This window comes from Sphaerodactylus townsendi, linkage group LG06 (assembly GCF_021028975.2).
Source record: "Sphaerodactylus townsendi isolate TG3544 linkage group LG06, MPM_Stown_v2.3, whole genome shotgun sequence".
Classification (NCBI taxonomy): domain Eukaryota; kingdom Metazoa; phylum Chordata; class Lepidosauria; order Squamata; family Sphaerodactylidae; genus Sphaerodactylus; species Sphaerodactylus townsendi.
Genome location: NC_059430.1, coordinates 27,758,465 through 27,779,803, shown reverse-complemented (window position 1 = coordinate 27,779,803; position 21,339 = coordinate 27,758,465). Strand labels below are relative to the sequence as shown.

The following is a 21,339-nucleotide window of genomic DNA, read 5'->3' as shown; positions in this document are numbered from 1 at the left end:
GAGAGAGTGGCCCAAGGTGACCTATTGAGCTTTGTGATCAAGTAGGGGATCTGAATCTTCCTGTCTTGGGATCTAATCCAGCAGCCTAACCACTAAATCTGGAGAACCAGGGCAAACTGTTGGGACAATGGGATAAACATCAGCTCTAGGGGGCTGTTTCAACTCAGAATTAATCAAAAAGAGAAAAAAGACCCTACCCACACTGTGATCCTGATCAGAACCAAACACCTGTGTGTCTGCTGTTTACAAAGGAAACATTCTTGGGAGTTCCAAACATGACAGTCCTTGCATTCTGACCCACTTGACTTTTTGATTAGTTTGTTTCATTCCTTCCCTATTGTCCTATCTCCATTCAAATTGTTAAATGCCACGTTTGTGGATCTGATGGGCTTTGCACATTGCTTGTCCTTTTTCTCCTCTGAGAGGGGTCAGCATAAAATATGTTTTTGATCACTGATGAGGTTCTTTGCTTTACAGCCATTATCCCAACGCTGATGTGGTAAATTTCGGCACCTGGTTCCTATTCAGCTTCCCCATTTCTCTCATCATGTTGGTGCTGACCTGGTTCTGGATGCACTGGCTTTTCCTCGGTTGCAAGTAAGTTGTTGGGTTGACTCTAAATAGGAAGCCACAGTCTTCAGTTTGCAAGACCTGAGCAAGGCTGTTAACAGTAGGATGTTTGGGAGCACAGTGATTCGTAGTGTCACCATAAGTTGAAAGTGACTTGATGGTACTTAACACACACAAGTAAGTTGTGCAAGATATGCTACAGGTATGATCCAGAATAGCAGGCCAGGCAGCAGCTTCCTAGGTTTTGCTGACAACAAAGGAGGGTTAAACTTCAACAAAACCTCAGCAGATCTTAGTCCTAGAACATCTGAAATAATTTTTAATGGCTTGATTGCTTGCAATTATATTTCACTTTTATTCAAATAGTCAAGGCAATTACCAAATGAAAGAAAATATGCAATGAAAGCAATACCAACAATACCACACACCAAAGCATAAAAGCATAAAGCAATATAAGGCAAACAACAGCATCTCATTCCCTGTAACACCACCCAGCCAGATGTCAGCTAGTTCCATCAAAGGCCTATGGAGCAAAATGCATTTATTCATTCTATTTATATATTTTATTAGTTTTATATGCTGCTCTTCCCAGGTGGGCTCAGGGTGCCTTCCAAGAATTCTGAAATGATAAATTACAATGTATACATTTAAAACAAATATTTCAAGAGTTTCAAGAAGGTCTCCAAATATGACTTGAGGGAATGAAGGAGTATTTTCATTTCCTCACACCATCACAACTTGTGATCACCACATAACTTGTAGAAAAATTGGAATTATTAAATGGAATTTGTATGAATGATAGACCTGATATGACCAGAACTGTCAGCTCTGGGTTGGGAAATACTTGGAGGGACTTCAATTGGGCATAATCCCATAGAGTCTTCCCTTCAAAGCAGCCATTTTCTCCAAGAGAACTGATCTCTGTAGCCTGGAGATCAGTTGCAGGCCCTGGAGATCATCACCATCACTTGGAGGTTGACAACCCTAGATATAATATTTCATGTCCTAAGCCCACAATGATATAAGAAAAACTTTTTCCCAGAATTTTCATCTGTGCCACCTTAAATTGGTGGGGCAGAGGTTGTTCCAAAATTGTCCCTTGTCAGGTTTAAAATGGGTTGTGATGAAGGGTGGGGCATCCATTCTTCACAATTTCATAAGAACATAAGAACAAGCCAGCTGGATCAGACCAGAGTCCATCTAGTCCAGCTCTCTGCTACTCGCAGTGGCCCACCAGGTGCCTTTGGGAGCTCACATGCAGGAAGCAATGGCCTTCTGCGGTGTTGCTCCCAATCACCTGGTCTGTTAAGGCATTTGCAATCTCAGATCAAAGAGGATCAAGATTGGTGTTGGGAGATCCACACCTGGTGCGTGTGTATCCCTTGAAAAGTAGCAGAGTGGCACAGAGGCTAAACACAGGGAAGCTTACCTGAACACAAACATGTGGTTGAGCTTGCTAGAGAGAACTTCAGACACAAAAGAAAGTCAGAGTCATTTGTAGTTTCTTATCTAATAAAAAGAGTATTTATTAGTGAACTCCATTCTAGATGGAAAGGTGGAGAGATAGGTTCACTATCTAGTCTAATCTAGCTGGATGGAGGCGGATGCTTAGGAGACACATCCTCTCCCTAGGCATGGTGAAGGTAAGAGTAAAATGGAGAGGGTCTCCGAGAAGAAGGCGGAAGCAAGGGAGGAAGTCCCGTTTTTCCACTCGAGAGTGAGGGCCTGAATAGTGCCTCCGACTCCATGAGGAGTGCTGAAAAAGAGTGCGACCTGTGTTAATCCCCTTTCTGCTTGCTTCCCACAGCTTGGCCGAGGTGTGGTCCTCTGCTGGAGCTGGAGTTCAGAGGGCGGGATTTCACCTGCGACTCATCATTCACTTTCCGTCATATCTGATTGGCTGCCGCGCTCGGGCGGGAATGCGAACGTGCGTCCCTTTTAAAAAAAAAAAAATTACGCGTTGCCATTTACAGTTTATTACTAGCGTAAGCGTCCAATCTACCCTTCTTGATCACTGTGCAGATGTGATCAGAGTGTTAGCACTGTTACTTTCTCCCGGTAGCGCCGAGTCTTCCTCGGTTCTCGCGCGTGCCCAAAACACTTTCCGCTTCTGTGATTGTAGCTGGACTTCGAATCGACCCGACAAACGTTCCCACTCCTTTGGTTTTTCTTGAGTTCAACCGAAATTAGCCCGTCGGTTCCACTCCTCACCATCATTGATGGATTCAAAAAATTTAAATGCGTGAACGGAGCAGAGCAGGACGTAACCTATGTCAAACCTCGAGTAGATGTAGAGGGAGCACTTGGGTTGAAACATAAGGGTCGAACTTTCTTTGAGTTCAGATGGTGAGTGAGGCAAATTTCTAGTCTACATCAAAGGGATAGACTCAGCATGATAGAGTAAAGGTGAGAAATTCCTAAGTCCCTATCTAGCCACTATCTCGCTAGTAAAAACCCCCTCTGCAGGATGAGGCAGGAAACAGCGTAAAGTCCCTTTCTTCCAACAATTGGTAGCCAGAAATCGACTTCTCCATAAATCTGTCCAAGCTCCTTTTAAAGCTATCCAGGTTAGTGGCCATCACCACCTCCTGTGGCAGCATATTCCGTAAAACACTCCAGTAATCACACGTTTAGTGAAGTAAGTGCTTCCTTTTATTGAGTCCTTAATTCTCCCCAGCATATTTCTAACAATGAATGCCCCCTGGTTCTAGTATTGTGAGAAAGAGAGAAAAATGTCTCTCTGTCAACATTTTCTATCCCATGTATAATTTTATCGAGCTTCAACTCCCATATCCCCCCCTCAGACATCTCCTCTCCAAAACTAAAGGGGAGTCCCAAACGCTGCAGCCTCTCCTCCATAAGGAAGGTGCCTCCCAGTCCCCTCAATCATCCCTTGCATTGCCCTCTCTCTGCACTTTTCTATCTCTTCACACATATCTTTTTTTTTTTTGAGATGTGTATGCAATTCCCAGAACTGAACACAGTACTCCAAGTGCGGTTGCACCTGCCTTAAGAGATTGTCCTAGCAACTTCTTTCATTTCCTACCATTGACAGGTTATAACGTTGTTCTACACACACAGGCTTTCCCAGATTACCAGTGCCATTATTTTTTTCAATATTTTAAAATGTTAATCTTCTTGATCTTAGCTTGTGTGTTAATTTTTAGTAATGTAGTGTGTATATATTATTTTTAGTGATTTTGTAAAAGTCTCTTTTCCTTACCTCATGCTGAGAGCTTTTAAAGTGGGAAACTAACCATTAAAATTATATTAAATAGATTTTATGCTAGTTAGTACATGAATAGCTGGAGGATGGTAATGACTTCCAGTTATGGCTAGCTTTATCTGACTTTGAACTGCTCTGTGGGCTTTCACTGTTCAGTCTCCTGAGTCTTCTTATTCCCAATAAAAGAAAGCTGTAATAAATCAGAAATGATTTATAATCTTCTTGCAAGTCCCAACATGATTCACAATTCTTTCAGCTCTTTCTCAGAGTATTTAAATTCTACATTGCAATTCCAAGAATCAACCCTCACATTTTTTTTAATCCATACGAGAATTAAAGTGCTAGCAAGTTATTATGAAACATTAGCAGATTCCGAGACTTCTTAACCTTTGGTTCCTGTTCTGGGTGGTTCATTCAAGAATGTATTCATTAGTTAGTACTGAAATCTCTTTATAGGCAATGATTGGAAAATATGCAAAGGAGTTGAGGAATATTTTCTTTAACCCAGAATTCACCTCACTCTAGTCAATGGAATCTTATCTATTGCTAAGATTATGTTTTTGGTACCAATGTTCTGCCTCTCAGCCCTATGAGAGAACGTTAGTATTCCTGGCATTTTGCAAAGCAAAGAAATGAAGCTTGATGGAACTTCCCAGAAGGTGCCTTGGTAAGGTGAGGATTACTAGGTTCAAGTCCAACCGCAGGACTGCATTATTTTTCAGTAACCTACACGTTGGAAGATTGCAAGAAATGATGATTTATTTTCTTGGACAGGATTATCAGTGTACCGGTCTCTTTCCCAAATTGGCCTAAATTTAGACAATGAAGAAGGCAGCGAGAAAGAAAAGAGGGAGAAAAGACAAGAGTCAGACAAGGGATGAATATGGTTAAATTTAGCCACAGTCTGGTAGACTTTGGAATGAGGGTTTCTGTGTGGAAGCAACCCAAGCCAGGGAACAATTGGAGGGGTGGGGTTAAGCTGTCCATTGCTGAATATCCCATAGAGGAAGACTGCAGTCAAACAAATGCCAACAAGGACAGCAACTGAGCCACAAACGGTTCTAAAAGAAGAAAGGAAAATCAAATTGGTCGTTGTTGCAAGCAAACTGACCAGACAAGCATGGTGGTGTTCAGCAGCTCAATTACAAGCAACAGGACAAGGGCAAAGAAAGACAAGGGAAGAAAGTTTGCGAGAATGTCAGTTAAATTAGGATGTCCAGTCTCCACGGTGCCGCAGTGATGATCTCCTTGATCTCAAGGGATGCTCCCGATTTGCATATATATGTAGATGAGATTTCAGTCCACTCAACTGTATAATACACTTGTTATTGCCTTTCTCAAATAGGAGCATAACATTTAATCACTGACACGGAAAAGGCAGAAGCTGTTTGGTTGTGACATTTACCCTTGAGTTACACTGAAGTGCAGTTTTCAATTACTCACAGCTCACTTGTTCCTGACTGTAAACAGTCCAGGTCAAAGCAGGCCACTTCTGATCACCTTTGTGGTGGGGTAGCGCAGCCATTTGGTTTATGGAGACCTTCACAACGGCATGGGTTGATGGACCTCCAGATATTTTAGCTTCGGTTTCTATTGTTCAGTGTACTGATCTGAAGATTTAATTGGGGAAACAGTGAAGGCTTTGGGTTAGATGGCCAGCCTTGGAAGGCACAGCTTAGCACTCAAACCTCCAGGCACATCACTGAGTTTGACGCTCAAAAGCACAGCGTAGTGACTAAGCTGTGATGGAAGATTACATTGGTTCATTTCTCATCTTGTCTCAGCTCATCTACAACTTGCTAAGCGGCCTTAGGAAATCCCCCTCCCCCCACCCTCAGCCTCCATCTATAACATGGGGATAACAGCACCAGCCTGCCTTATAGAGCCACTTCAAGATCTCAGGGGCTATTACTCCATGTTCTCATGGAAGCTGCATTCATTTCCATAGGATTTGTGCAACCAGTGTTCCTTTGCATGCTGCAAAGGCAACTATAGCCACTTAATAAAAACTGCAATAAAATAATAGCAATCAGATCTGTAAATGACAACACCACAGAATGAGCAGTACCCTAATAAACCCAGCAAAGGCATAATGGACTCTGTGTAATACAGCCATGCAGCTATCTATACAAGGCAGGACAAAAGATTATTAACATCATAAATAATTGTATAGTACAGTCCAAATAAAAGAGCTGTTAATAGGTTTTTCCATTAATAAATCATCATCAACTTGTTTACTGAGCCAGTGTGGTGCAGTGATTAAGAGTGGCAAACTCTAATTTGGTGAACTGGGTTTGTTTCTTCTCCAAATTCTCCGTATTTCAACCGCTTTGGTGGGATTCCTATTAGCTTTCAATGGCCTTTTTTTCAAAAGTCTTCTAAACCGCGCTTACCTCTCAAAGCGGTCTTGGGAATATGATATTAAGCTGCTTTGAGACTCTTGAAAGGTAGAGAAAAGTTGCGTATAAAAACAAGCTCTGCTTCTTCTACTTCTTCTGCATAAGATATAGCATGTAGCTGATGTGGCATGTCGCTGTTGAAGCTGTAGAAGGTCTGCAAAACTTCTAATCTAATTTCATATTTGTATAGAAAAAAGTGTGGGGTTTTGGGGAGGAAGAGAAGAAGAAGAGTTTAGATTTATACCCTGCCTTTCTGCCCTGTAAGGAGACTCAAGATGGCTAACAAACTTCTTTCCCTTCCTCTCCCCAAAGCAGGAACTTTGTGAGGTAGGTGGGGCTAAGAGAGTTCTGAAAGAACTGTGACTAGCCCAAGGTCACCCTGCAGGATTCATGTGTAGGAGCTGGAAACAAAATCCAGTCTTACCATAGATAGAAAGTCCGCCTCAAAGCGGAGGAGGGGGAAACCGTCCCCAGTTCTCCAGCTTAGAGTCCACCACTCTTAAATCCGACTAAGCATTCGATATGCCATTTGCCTTTAAAAGCTGGAAGCTTTTAACACTTTTTGATTCTTTTCAGTCTTTTTATTTCTCCTTAATACTTGTTCCTTGGTGGAATTTTTCCTGATTTTCCTTGATTTCGCTGTTCTTATTCACTTTTCCTCAGATGGTTTTAATGGATTTTAATTGTTTTTATATAATTGTTTTTATATAATTTATTTTATATAATGTATTTAATTGTTTTTATATAATGGATGGACACCGCCCTGAGCCCTTCGGGGAAGGGCGGTATAGAAGTTTAAATAAATAAATAAATAAATAAATAAATAAATAAATAAATAAATAAATAAATAAGTATGTAAGTAAGTAAGTAAGTAAGTAAGTAAGTAAATAAATAAATGTTTAGCATTTTTTACTTGCACCTGTGACATATTATGCATATCATGGGGGAGGGACCAAGTTAGTCTCTGTGGCTAATTACATTACATGTGTGTCAGGGCCAAACGGAATTCTTTCGAGGGATAGGGAACCTTTAAAGGAAGGAAAAGGATGCTTAAGCAGCAGCTCTTTCACCAGAGGGAATACCGCTTTTGCAGTAAGGCGATAACATTGTCAACATGTTACGAATTTAATGCATATACAGTCAAGAATTCAATTTGTCAGCATGTCAACTCGGTCAGCATCTGGATAATAATTGATCTTTAGACTATCAACTAATTGCCTTCTCTCTCCATTTTCCAAATTATCGAAGTTTCAAAGAGACGTGTTCATTAAGCAAGAAGAAGAAGACCAAACGGGAGGAGATGTCAGAGAAGAGAATCCAAGAAGAGTATGAAAAACTGGGAAGTATCAGGTAAAACTAATGTATAGAATATGTGTGTGACTATGGATCAGGAGTCAAGTGGGGTAGCAGGTTCAGAAAGATCCAGAATGTGTTGACTTTCACCCTTGGATTGGAAGAGTCACATATATCCTTATGTTTGTATATTCATGGTATTGGTGTTAATTCAGATCTCATCTTCTCTCCCAAACCCATGGTACTCTTCTATTCAATTCCACCCATCCTAATATACAATCCTCATACAATAGCATATTCCAGTTTTGGGGTAAAATATCCGCTAACAATCAGGGATACTGCAACCTTTGATTATCAGCAAGCGATCAAACCACAAAACAAAAAAGGCTTCTGGGTGGTCCAAAGAGAGAGTGAAAAAATGAATGGTCCAGTTTAGACAGGTTTACCGTAAAACAAATGCTCATCAATAAGTACTGGTGGTAGGTTTGTAAAATTATGATTCATCTTACAGCCAGTCAGTTTGTAGGTCCCGCTTCGGCCCTAAGAAGTGCTGGTTTCATTTTCCCCTCTTCCATAATCTGGAAAGGCATCACCAAAGGTCGCAAACCATTAGGATTAACGCCAGGCGTCAATATTCAAACATCATGCGGAAACCGGCAATGCCAGATAAACTTTGGTTAATGGGGCTTCAGCTCTAGGATCCACACCTCGTAACCCAACTGGGATGACTTCTGCATTTGGGAAAACCATACACCAACTGCATTTCAGTAACCAAATGCAACTATTTCGCCCAGTTTCAAAACTATATTAAAGTGCTTTATCGCTAAAGGGAGAAATAATCAAATCTCTGAACATCACTGGAGCACATCAATTTCTCTATCATTGTCACCAGTCGCAGCTATCCATCAAGCAGATTCGCTAGTTAAAAAAACCGCCATCTGAGCTGGCACTCTAGTTCTAACTAGTTTCCTGATTTTCCATTTGGAAAAATCCTTTCCAGCTATCCTGAGATGGTGACTGCATTCTTCTTCATCCTGATGGCACTGCTGTGGTTCACTGGTGGTTTCTGGTACCAGGCCTAATTGGTATTAAGCGCCTTTGTTTGAAAAGCAAGTTTCTGCCTCGTGGCATATGACTGGACTTGCTGGGATCTGAAATTGTCTCATTCTCACTGCCTGTCCGGGACTGGAGAGCAGGTGCCAAATTGGAGTTGGGAAATTTCTAGATTTGGGGGGTGGGGGAGCCTGATAAGGGTGGAAATTAGGGAGGAAAGGAGAGTTCAACAGAGATGTGATGCAATGGAGCTTATCTTCCAAAGCCATTTCTCTGGGGGAGGTGATTTCTGTAATCTGGAGATCATTGGTAATTCCAAAAGATCTCTAATTCCCAGCTGGAGATGGCCAACCCTGACTGGAAAGCAAGCATGATGAGTAAAAAACCTATATAACTTGACTCCTCACCCTTTGAGGTCTCAGTCACCCTTCCCCTTGCAGGCTCCAGTGCAGCTTTACAAGATGTAGCAAAATTCTAAAACAAGCATTGAAAGTAGGTGTGTAATCTAGGAGCAAATCATGACTAAAAGGGGGGGAGAGGAAGGGAAGGAATAAGGGAGCAAGGAAGGTAAAGGAAGGAGGCAGGGAGGCCAGCTCTGTTGGAAATACTTTTGCTGCCTTCAACTGTACGTCTGGTGGAACAGCTCTGTCTTACAGACCCTGCAAAATTGCAGCAAGTCCTACAAGGTCCTGGTCATATTGGACAGATCGTTCCACTGGGCGGGTGGAACTCTCTATCTTCATTGCCTTCCTATGCTAAAGTTATACACAATATATAAATGGGTCATCGTGGAACAGCATCTCCGATGAAAAGGATCTCAGGTAGCAGAATTAAGAAGACCTCTTTTCCCGGAACACCTGGAAATCCTTCTGCCAGCCACGGGATAAAATACTGCGTGTTTATGGGCTGTAGCAGTCTTCATCTTTTGAAGTCTGCCAGCTTTGTGTGTTCAGATTGTTAAGTATGCCTCTAAGTATGCTGGCTGGAGGCTGCTTTTGAAAAGAATAAGAACTGTCACAGCTGTTTTAAGGGCAAGTAAGTATGGCGTTTAAAATGAGATAGCGCAATAAAACCCATCTGCGTGACCTCTGTGCAAGTCTCTAATAATTTGCAGGCTGGCTGTGGAAAGTCATTTTGTAAGTTTCTAGAAGGATCAACAATGGTGCCTGAATGCTTTTCCCAGGCAAAGATCCTAATGTGGACTGAGGGAGTAAGCGCTTCGCCGCGATGAAGCACGCAGTGACCTCTGTGGCTCAATTGTTCCTCACTGAGATGAAAATTTTGGAGTCTGAGGAAAATTGTTCTCTTGTTCCTTTAGTTTTCTTTTTCTTTTTGCAGTATTTTCATCTTGGTCATTTTGACTGTTGGGACTGGCAAGATCTCCTGGGTAGTGTATTTCCCCCCGGGCTGCTTTTTCAGCCCACTGCTCTTTGTGCCACAGGGGGAGTGGGGTGGTGGGCTGGGCGCCATTTTGTCCTGGGCACCATTCCCCCCCATGCCTCTGGGTTCCATTCCTGAGGTGAGGGGAAGCACTCCTAGCTAGATCCTTCTAGGGCTTACAAGATGATGTTCTGCAGTCAAAACTGTGTCTTTGCAGTTCCAAATGTGTGTCTGCACAGAGTACCACTGGATGAACAGTTACAGGTAAGTGCAACTTTGTTCTTGTTTAAGCATTAGAGCACCAGTCATAGGATTGTCACCTCCTGATTTGGAAATACCAGGAGATTCGAGGGTGAAGTCTGGGGAAGGTGGGGTTTGGAAAGAGAGGGGGCCTCAGCACAACATAATGTCATACAGTCTATTCTCCAAAGCAGTCATTTTCTCCAAGGGAACTGATCTCTGACATCTGGACAGTTGTAATAGCAAAAAATCTCCATGCCCCACCCCCTTGGCAACCCCTAAATATTCTTATAATGCCAAATCGCTATATTATCTGGCTTCCTGAAACACAAGAAAGAAATTTCTTTCAGGAGTCTAGATGTCTCCGACAGTGGATTCTCTGCTCCTTTACAGAACTATAACAACAATGTAATCTTCTTGGAGTTTTATATTAAGACCAATCAAATTGTTTGCAAGGTTTTAGGTTTTAGGTTTCCCAGAACTTTTAATAAGGCTAGGTGTCCAGCATACCAAAACAGAGGTGGAGGACTGTACTGCATGCGCATGACGTAAGTTTTAAAGCCCAGTGTCCGTAGTTTGTGGCCTTCTTTTGCAATAGGACACCTTCAGAAAGTACTGCAGATTTAAATTCGTATTAGATCAGTGGTGGTGGTAAACCTATGGCAATGGAAAATGAGGTGGGTAATTTGTGATTCCGTGTCAGTGGGCATGCGTGTACAGAGTCTGCTATGTGATAATAGTGCAACTATTTCTGCGGAGATTATTAGTACTAAACCGGCGATCTAGCTCTTTGGGAAGCTATGCAGGTAACCCTGAAGTTAGTTGCGCTGTTAAACCCTACTGATTTTCTACGGAAGAACGAAAGTTTAATCCTTTACCTGGGAGTAATCTCAGTTGCCATGACAATGGGGTTTGTTTCTGGAGTAAACCCTCCTTAGGGCTGTGGATTCACCTTAGCTAGAAGCGTTGTACAGCTGCTGTTTCCGTTTCAAAGTCACCGGGATTACTCACCTAGCGCATTCCCGAGTAACGCACACCTTTTGGAGCCACAGCCGCTTTTTCTATAATTTCGTTCCTCAGTATCCAGGTTAAATTGCCATGTTGGCACTTTGCAATAAATAAGTGGGTTTTGGGTTGCAGTTTGGGCACTCGGTCTCAAAAAGGTTCACCATCAATGTATTAGATGAAGCAGAGCAGATTTCAAGAACTACTGGAGCTCACTGGAACAGAGTAGCAAAAAAAAATTAAATAGCCTCCTCCCTTTGAAAAACCATAAATTAAACAGATCCCTCCCCAGCACAGGTTCCAATGGAAGGCACAGCACAGAAGAAATATTATTGTCCTTGTACTGAGAGGAAACAAGGTAGTCCCCTGTCCTTCATTTTGTAAAGCAATTCCATATCTTTCCCCTAGTAAAGGCTACCGAACTGATGCTACAGTCTCAGTTTTCCTTGGCTTTCTCCTCTTCTTGATTCCTGCAAAGAAACCTTGCTTTGGAAAAAAAAAGAAATAAGGTACAATGGAATCTATAATTTCATGTAATGACTCTTTATGCATCTCTTCCCTTAAGAGGGAATTTAGTGGTCTTTAACTCCGCCAAGCATCCTGAGGATGTGAGTTCACGCTTTCAGCGCTGTGGGAATTAGTTGGCTGTGTTATGAGCTTCCCATCATGAAATTTTTGGATTTGCCCTATTGGTTCCCATTTGTGATATTTGCTTAAGGTGAAGAACAAGCAATGACTTGTCACAGTAGACCACATGGCAGCACCAGCCATTCAGAATATCATGGCACTCAAGTTTATCATGTGAACTCATCAGAGGTGTAGCTGGGCCAAACTGTGCCTGGTGCGCAGTGTGTTTTTTCCATCCCCCATGCCCCCCTCAAGAAGCACATTACTCCTTCAATTTTGACGGCAGACCCTCCCACCCCCTTCCCAATTCTTATCTTTACGCTTCTTTTTTCTATTTCTAGTACTTTTTGAGGCTGAAAAAAGCGGCCTCTTCACAGTTCAGGGGAAAAAATGCCTGACAAACTATACTTCCCAGGAGACCTTGTGAGCCCCAGTTCCTCAGGCTAAAATTCCTCAGGCAGTTTTTAGCCTGAACTATGAAGTACTAAAAAGTACTTTAAAAAGAAAAGGAACATAGGTAAGTGTGGGAAGGGGTTGGGGGCGCCGCAGGGGGGGGGGCAGGAAAAAGCGGGAGGGGCTGGGGGCGATTTTCTGCCCCCAGGCGTGCGCCCGGTGTATGATGCACACACACCTGCCCCCTTGGCGCTCCGCCGCTGGAACTCAGCATGCAGCAAGAGCTGTGTGATACAGTGAGAGAAAAATGTCTGATGGTAGAATTGCCAACTCTGGGTTGGGAAATGCCTGAAGATTTGGGAGATGTCGCCTGAGGAGGGTGAGGGTTGGGGAGGTGAGGTGAGGTGAGGTACCTCAGTAGGGTATAGTGCTGTAGAGTCCACACTTGAAAGCAGCCATTTTCTCCCAAGGAGCTGATCTTGGTCATTCGGGAAACCAAAGCAATAGCAGCAGGATCTCTTTGGTGCCACTCTGGAGACTGGGATAAATCGCATTCTGATGGTAATTTTCAGGGAGTTTCACAAACAGATTCCCTGTACAATTTCAGACCTATTTATGCTAACTGAATAAAGTAAAACCTATGAAAACTACAGAAGCAGTCTATGTAACGTACATCAGTTTTCCACAATCTTTTGGAGTATGGAGACTCAAATAAGTCCATTATTTATTAGCTTTGGCTGCCACACTATTAAAACAGAACATGACTAAATCCCTGAAACCGCAAATTCCTGGCACGCTGTTCTCGTATAGGCTTCCATAATCCACTTCTGGGCCAGGAGCCATGCTGGGAGAACCCGGCATGCATGATTAATATTAAATTCCATGACAAACATACAGAATTCCTTTCAGCCGGAGCAGTGATAGTTGTTTCCCTGAAATGCTGGCATTTTGTGGGATGTGGAAACAATTTTCATCCCAGCTCTGATATATACTTAGCAATTCATTGACAGTACTGGAAGATCTTGATAAAAGTTTAAAGGTTCCAAATATGGATTCTGTGCATGATGATTCCCAGCTTGTTTCGGTTCCAGCCTAAGCATCGAGTATGTGTGTTTTAGCGTCTTTGCAAAATTCTATTATGGGATTCCTACCTGTTGCCTAGGTTCATCGTATATGTTTTGCTAAAAAATGTGGAAAAAAATCTCAAATTTACCTTTTTACAGGAGGGATGGTAGCATAGTATAGCCTATGGCACTCCAATTGGCCATGCTGGCAGGGGCTGATGGGAATTGTAGTTCATGAACATCTGGAGTGCTTTCATGCAGGTTCGCCACCACTGGACTATAGCACAATCTCATCAGGTATCAGAAAAAGCTCAGTAGAGTGGTTAGTTGGACAGGAGACCACTAAGAAGACTGCAGAAAGGCATTGTCAATCCACCTACGCTTCTCACTTGCCTAACCCTTGCTGGAGTTGCTACTTAATAGCATTTACATCCATAGCATTTATCTTTCCACCTTTATTTTCACACAAAAGATGTTACAGATTCTACAGATGATAACTGGATGGAACCAATCATCACCTGGAAGGACTTCCAGAAGACAATGCCCTGGGAGATTGTTGTGCTGGTTGGAGGAGGATATGCTTTAGCGGCAGGATGCAAGGTAACACTGATGCTTTTAGATACAAGGGGACCCTCCATAATGAGACAGAATATGACGGTTTTCCTACTAGCAGTGCCTGGCTTCATATAGGAACACTCTTTTAACTCTGATTATGTCCTCTCCTGCCCTCTAGTGCCAACAAAAACTATTCTGTTTGAAGCACCTTCCCTCCTTCCCTTCCTCCTTTTTTTCAAACATCCTAGCAACTGCTAACACTGGTACCTTATAACCTGAAAATTCTTGGTTGGCTCCAGCTGTAATTATTGGACTCCAGCTCGTGCCAAGGCAGAAATTTCTACAGCACAATCCAGGTAGGAGGTGGCTATGCTTCTTATGCCAGCTTAATTTTGCTCCCTTTCCAAGGCACTTACTCTGGCTGAGGGGCAAACCCACAGGTGCCTGACTGCAGCAGGGTTCTTTGGGCACGAGACTGCAGTACCCAGCTCCCTACCAGCATCCCAGAGTCAGCCTTCAGAGCCCTCTTGGCCCCCCATATGCCAGCGGGTTTGCCCGTGGAGATAAGTCATGATTTTTTGTGGTGCATCTCTTCTCCCCTATGGGAGAGCTTCTGGTGGGATTTTGTTTTTTTTCCTATTTGGGCTTCTTGCTCCATGTCACGGGAAAGCCTTTTGAAGTGGGCGGAGTGGTACTCAAGCAGCACTGTCTCCGCCCGCCAACTCTGGATTAAGCCATGTATGCTTTGGGCAGTGACTAGACTGGGGTGATTAGGAAAATCAGTTCAGTATTTCATCTCATCCTTGCAGGACACAAGGATCACGGTTCTGTAGAGACCCCAACATTGTTTTATGACAACTTTTATTTTTAGCTAATTTCTTTTTTCTTTCAGACATCTGGCCTTTCCACTTGGATCGGACAACAGATGTTGTCCCTGAGTAGCCTTCCTTTTTGGACTGTCACTCTGCTGGCCTGCATCCTGGTATCCATAGTGACAGAGTTTGTTAGTAACCCAGCAACCATAACCATCTTCCTGCCTATCTTAAGCAGCATGGTGAGTATGCATCTGGGGCTCACTTGGACTTTGTAGAAACTTGCTAGGCACAAGGAATATCAGGTTGCTCTAATAGTGTACCTCTGCTAACAGTCAGTAAGGGGGATATTCCAGCCAGTTCCCCCTCCTATTGCAGGCCTCTTCATGGTGCTTCAATTAAAACTTTCTCAGTCTTTCTGCCACTTCAATTCCCCTGTGAAAAATGGGAGATTTTCAGGTGACGTCTGTCATTATAGTGTTAGTGGAAGTGTGAGGAATACCGGTCAGTGAACAGCAGTTAAACACCATAGTTTCCTTTAAAGCATCTTGGAAATTGCAATTTCATTAGGATATTTCATCTTCTGCTGTTGGTGAACTTGTAGGAAAATTGGACAGTATTGGAACACAACACATAGCATTCTAGAAGATGCACTAAATTACAGATTTGAGAAACAACCAGAGTTATATCTTCTATCACTCTGAGATCCTAGTGACACCACTCTACAAAAACACAAAACACTCCTTTATTCCCTAACAACAGCAGCAAGAGCAGTGCCAGCCAGATACTGAAAAGCACAAGTTCTACTGGATATAGATAGAATGTATTAGCAAAAAAGCCAAGACTACAGAACAAAATGGATAAGTTTCGACAAATAATGTCTTGATTCTCCTTATTATGTCTTAAATCCTTATTACTAAAATGCTTGGTGGCTAACTCTTGATCCCTCGGAATAGATCTCTTTACAACCAGCTACATATAGCCTCTTTATTTTATTACCTTCTCACAGCTATATGGGAATTTTTTTTTAATAGTTTTGTAACCTTTTATCTTTGATTTGCATCATATGGCACAAATGTTATCTCACCATATAAGTAGGTAGGTAGGTAGATAGGTAGGTAGATAGAGAGGTAGGTAGGTAGGTAGGTAGGTAGGTAGGTAGGTAGGTAGGTAGGTAGGTAGGTAGGTAGGTAGGTAGGTAGGTAGGTAGGTAGACAGCTTATTAAAAATTAGATAGTTCTTATTTTTCCTAACTTGATAATCAGTCTTCTCAAAAAAGACATGGCTTTCTTCCGTAAGTCAACATTTATATACATTATGGAATAGTAGTATATTGAATTCTTCCAATAGTATTGTTTATAATTACATTGCTTGTATTCTTTAGTTATGATCAGTTACAAAGAAAAAAAAGGTATAGAATTTCATTATATGTAAACAATTATATATCATTTTCATTTACAAAATACAATAAAAACATGTTTTTTAAAAAAATAATATTTCATCAGCACTTTCACCAGCACGAAACAACCTCTCTGTCTTGTTCTTTTCCCAGTCGGAATCCCTACAAATCAACCCTTTATATACCCTGATCCCAGTTGCCATGTGCATTTAAAAAAGATGCACATGGAACACACGAGACGGATCCAGTGGAAGGACCATCAAGTCCAAGCTCTCTGAACCTCCCAGTGGACACCAGGAATCCCATTGGGAGCTCACATGCAGGAAGGTGGAAGACAGAAAGATGGAGGAGCATATGGAAATACTGCTCCTGGACATGTGGTCTTGCAAATGGACAGAGACAATATGAGATCAAGGAGGATCAAGATTGGTAGCCATAGATCGACTTCTCCATAAATCTGTCCAAGCCCCTTTTAAAGCTATCCAGGTTAGTGGCCATCACCACCTCCTGTGGCAGCATATTCCAAACACCAATCACACGTTGCGTGATGGAATGGAAAAGGACAGACACGACACACAGATGGATACACACATGGACATTGACACAGGACACATTAGCATGTTTAAAATAGGCATTTTTGAAGCAGCAAATAGCCATGCATATAATTCATACAGCTTATTATAAATTAGATAGTTCTTATTTTTCCTAACGTGATAATCAGTCTTCTCAAAAAAGACATGACTTTCTTCTGTAAGTCAATGTTTATATGTCATTTATATATATAAGTGCCATTACCTTACCATAATATATATATTATGGAATAGCAGTATATTGAATTCTTCCAATAGTATTGTTTATAAGTACATTGCTTATATTCTGTGGTTATGATCAGTTACAAAGAAAAGAAAGGTATAGAATTTCATTATACGTAAACAATTATATATCATTTTCATTTACAAAATACTATAAAAACATGTTTTTTTAAAAAAAAAGAATATTTCATCAGCACTTTCACTAGCACGAAACAACCTCTGTCTTGTTCTTTTCCCAGTCTGAATCCCTACAAATCAACCCTTTATATACCCTGATCCCAGTTGCCATGTGCATCTCTTTTGCGGTGATGCTACCAGTAGGCAATCCTCCAAATGCCATTGTTTTCAATTATGGGCACTGCCAAATCAAGGACATGGTAAGTATTATACATGAACCCATGACCAGATTCAGAAAGAATGAAGTACCCTATTGCAGGGAAGTAATAATAATAGTTTTTATGATGTGGCTGTTTTTGTGGTAGGTTTCAAACTTATTCCTGTTCCCTCTCAAATCTGAAAGTGGATAATGTCTTGTAATTGTGTGGTCAGAGTTTAGTTTAAAATTATGTGAAATGCCAGAAGAGCGGAAGTATAAACCAGAGGATGAATGAGGCTACATCTCATGCATACTTGTGTAAGAGTTGTCACAAACCCACCCCAAGTTTGCATGTAGAAATACGTGTTTCTTCAGTGCCATTACCTTAGACTAAAACCCCAGCTTTTTCCATTTGCTCATGGTCTAAGGCAGTGTTTCCCAACCTTTTCGAGGTCAGGTTACCCTTGACCTCACTCTTCATATTTCACAGTACCCCTGCCACCACCCTCCACCTTCTCCTCCCATTGTCCCTGCTTGCCACACACCCCACCTTCCCCTCCCAGGGTGAAGGGTAGCACTGGGGGTGGGGGTGACTTCTGACCATGTGGCAGGCCCTGCCTCATGGGCCAGCTCCATGTCCTTGCTGGCACTGGTGGGAGACACCACAAAAATGAGGGGGGCAGTAGTTTTGCCGCAGTACCCCTGGGACATGCTCAAGGCACCCCAGGGTACCAGGGAGCCCTGGTTGAGAATGGCTGGTCTAAGGAATAAAGACTGGGTCAGAGTATGTACAAAGAGCAGAGTTTCCCAACCACTTCATGCCTTTCCCTGTGTTTTTGTGATCAAGGACTAGATACAAGGGGGAGGCATTTGAAACACAATCTATCTTAAATAGAGAATACTTTATTAACTAGAGTTTTACAAACTAGAGCAGTAGTTCCTGGCCTTTTCAGTACGGTGACCCACAAGTTCAAATTTACCCGATATGGTGACCCATACAAGGCTGGCCCAGGTTTCTTGGCACCCTAGGCAAACTGTGGCCCTGGTATCCATCTAGTTCATCATCCCATTTTCTTTAATGGTTAATCAGATGTTTTTGAGAACCCAACAAACATCACACAAATGTTGCAGTCACCCCCCACTACGGACCCCAAGCAAGTGGTATTCCAACTTACATGCATATGGAGAGTGCCATTCCAACCTTTGACCACCCTTTCGCACTGTAGCAACCATCAGGACCCATTTTACTTGAACAAAATTAATATGATGTGAAGAAACTAATGTATGACATGGAAGGTTCTGTTTCCAGGGCCAGACCTTGGTTTCCAAAATACTAAAGACACCAAGGGAAAGGGCCAGGGCAGCCATTAGAGACCCACTTTGAGAGGCTTTGGACCCACTTTTGGGTCCCAATCCACAGGCTGGAAAACTCTGAACTAGAGCACAAGACAACAGAAAATAACTATCATTTTATGGCTCACTTTCCAAGGGAATCCAAATGGCTGTCAGAATTTCAGAGACTCCCTGGTCGGCTTCAAAGTACCATACATCTGCGTATGACACACCTATCCCTCAATACACAGCCTTTTCCCTCTGATTTGAGAACTTTTGCCCTAACTGATTCCAATTAATCTCTTGACACTTAATGTGGTATGTTTTCTTTTTCATCTTAGGTCAAAGCTGGCTTGGGTGTCAATCTGATTGGTCTAGCAGTCGTTATGGTGGCAATAAATACTTGGGGAATTAGCCTTTTTCAACTGAACACGTTTCCAGACTGGGCGATAGTCAGCAACGTCACTGGCCCATCATAGGCAACAGTGACAACCCTTGCACAACCACCTGCAAACTGGAGTGATGTATTTAATTTAAATTGCACATATATAAAGGAAGAAACTTGAGTGTACATAGTTCCAATAACCAAAGCTAACCGAGTAGCAGCTCTGCCAGAGATTCTCATAAGGATATCTTCATCATCTAAAGACCTCATTAAATGTTATTCCTAGCTCTCACAGTATAATGAACTTACTTTGGCTTTCCCAGTTCTCTTTCTTCATTTCAGCAAGAAACCTACTTTTGCTCTGCAGCCATTGTCTTTACGTATTGCCTTTACAAATTTCATGCAGTTAGAGATGGCTACCAATCCTATATTTATCAAGTGGGTCCTAAAGAATGTGTTTATATGTATTTATACTTTTTTAAGAGTAGAAAAGTATATATTGTTTATTAGGAAGGAGGTGGGACTATTTGATTGTCTAGTTACTCTACGGTATTGAAATACTTAGGGTCCTTATACATGCTCCTCTAGATTATCAGTTTTTCTCTTCCTGGTTTCTCTTCTTGCACTAAGTTCTGCATCTGGGAGCACAGAAAAGGTCTTTCATTCTTTGATTCAATCCCTTTATTAGCCCAGAAAGATATCTGCCCAGACTTAAGGGTTCCTGCCTTTTCTCTGTTGGCTCTGTTGGTTCTGGAAAGACCAGTAGACTGAATTACTGCGTGGATTAAAAGTATCATAATATTAAAGGAGCTGTTTCTTGTCTTTCAAGTGAGAGCTGTCTGGGATTAGAGAATGGTTTTGAAAACAAAATTTGATGCTATTAATACGGATGTATATTTACACACACAACAACAATAACAACAACACTTTGTTGGGGGAGCTTGCTCTCTTCCAACTTTAATGAAAAATAGAAGGGACTTGGTTGAAAAGAATTGGCAGTGGCCATATGTGCTAATTCAGTACACCAATATCTCAGTTTTCCAGTTAGAAAACTATTGACCAGGCTTTACAAATACAAAACAAAAAAAACAATGTATAAAAAATATACAATTAATAAAAACCATAAATTAGAATTATTTAAAAAGATTAGACCATATTGCTCTTCCTTGTTAAATATGGCACAGCACAAATTTTGCTGTCTTAAGGGTAACTTCATTAAAACAGTTGGCAAGAAGAAGGGAAGTATAAAAATAGTTTGATTGACCTGGATACTTGTACAAAATTGGAGTAATGTACCTGTTTCGAATGTCATGGTAGATTTGAGCAAACATGCACCCAATTGTTCTTAATCCATTCTGGGCTGGGACTCAGAATCCGAGACAATCTGCATATGGGATATGTGCAGATAGGCAGATAGAAGAGCATTAAATAAGGCCAAAGGAAAGGCTCTGCAATTTTTGAGGAATTTAATATGTAAAGATAATTTGATAGAATGAAATTTTTCTTACGATTCTCTTTTGCTGGTGCTGCTGAGTGAGCCTGTAATCTGTCAGTTTGAAGGGCAATATCCCATGGCTTCTGTTTGATGAGTACTCTGGCTTTTTGGCATAGGCATTTTTCTGGTGGGGTGGGGTGGAGTGGGCAGGGCATGAAGGAGGCATGGGGCCATGCCCCACAGCCTCTGGAGTCAAGAGGTGGCATGTAGGTGGTCACCCCAGAGCAAGAGGAGGGATAAAAGGGGCAACCGTCAAACTGCATGCCCCGCCCCTGAACTCCACATGAAGTTTGGGGATGGAATGTTCAGTTAAAGGCTGGGATTGGCCTGACAGCAATCAATTCAGCAATCAATTGCATGGCTCACTCCTGAAGTCCACGTGGAGTTTGGGGATGGGACGCACAGTTCAACACTGGGCAGCATTTGCTCTAAGTGCCATTTTTAGTGTGGAACGTCCCCTCTACCTTTGATGTACACCAAGGTGCTGCAAAGCAGTTATGCTGGTGCAACCAAGTACATACACTGTTTGTCCTCTATTGCTGTTGCCCACTTTGGAAAAGAAATCTGAATGGATTAATGAAGTTAATCTAGGTGGGAAGAAGTTTTCTTTTTTAAAAAAATAAATTATTTTACACATGTAGACAACACAGACAAAAAAGAAAAACCCAAATCCAATTCCCCCTCCCCACTATAATAATAACAATAATTTTAAAAATGCAATATATCACTACATACATATATGGTGACTTCCAGCTACCTCATTATAGATCCAAATTCAAATCTAGTTTTATAGCTTTCTATCGCTGGTAATTAAACATTTCCTCTGCTTTTAATCCTTCTTATAAAACTATTTTATTCCAATTTGCTGTTTTCGTTTAAATCTCAAATCCTGCCATAATTTCTCTATTTGTATATGTCTTCAGTAGGTAGTCTGCAAAGAGTTTCCAACCTTTAAGGAAATTGTCCATATTCTTGTGTTTTAT

General features: G+C 41.8%; 1 protein-coding gene across 1 annotated transcript in view; it reads left to right on the top strand.

Moving 5' to 3' along the window:
* Positions 1-19,667, top strand: part of SLC13A4 (solute carrier family 13 member 4) — a 49,679-nt gene extending 30,012 nt beyond the window's left edge. Inside the window, exons 9-18 of the mRNA XM_048501521.1 lie at positions 478-597; positions 7,444-7,545; positions 8,489-8,564; positions 8,982-9,004; positions 9,880-10,060; positions 11,447-11,667; positions 13,718-13,850; positions 14,698-14,859; positions 17,068-17,205; positions 18,818-19,667. Of these exons, the coding sequence (XP_048357478.1) occupies positions 478-597; positions 7,444-7,545; positions 8,489-8,564; positions 8,982-9,004; positions 9,880-10,060; positions 11,447-11,667; positions 13,718-13,850; positions 14,698-14,859; positions 17,068-17,205; positions 18,818-18,955 (1,294 nt within the window). The 3' untranslated portion in view covers positions 18,956-19,667. The remainder of the gene's footprint in view (positions 1-477; positions 598-7,443; positions 7,546-8,488; positions 8,565-8,981; positions 9,005-9,879; positions 10,061-11,446; positions 11,668-13,717; positions 13,851-14,697; positions 14,860-17,067; positions 17,206-18,817) is intronic.
* Positions 19,668-21,339: the final 1,672 nt, after the last annotated feature.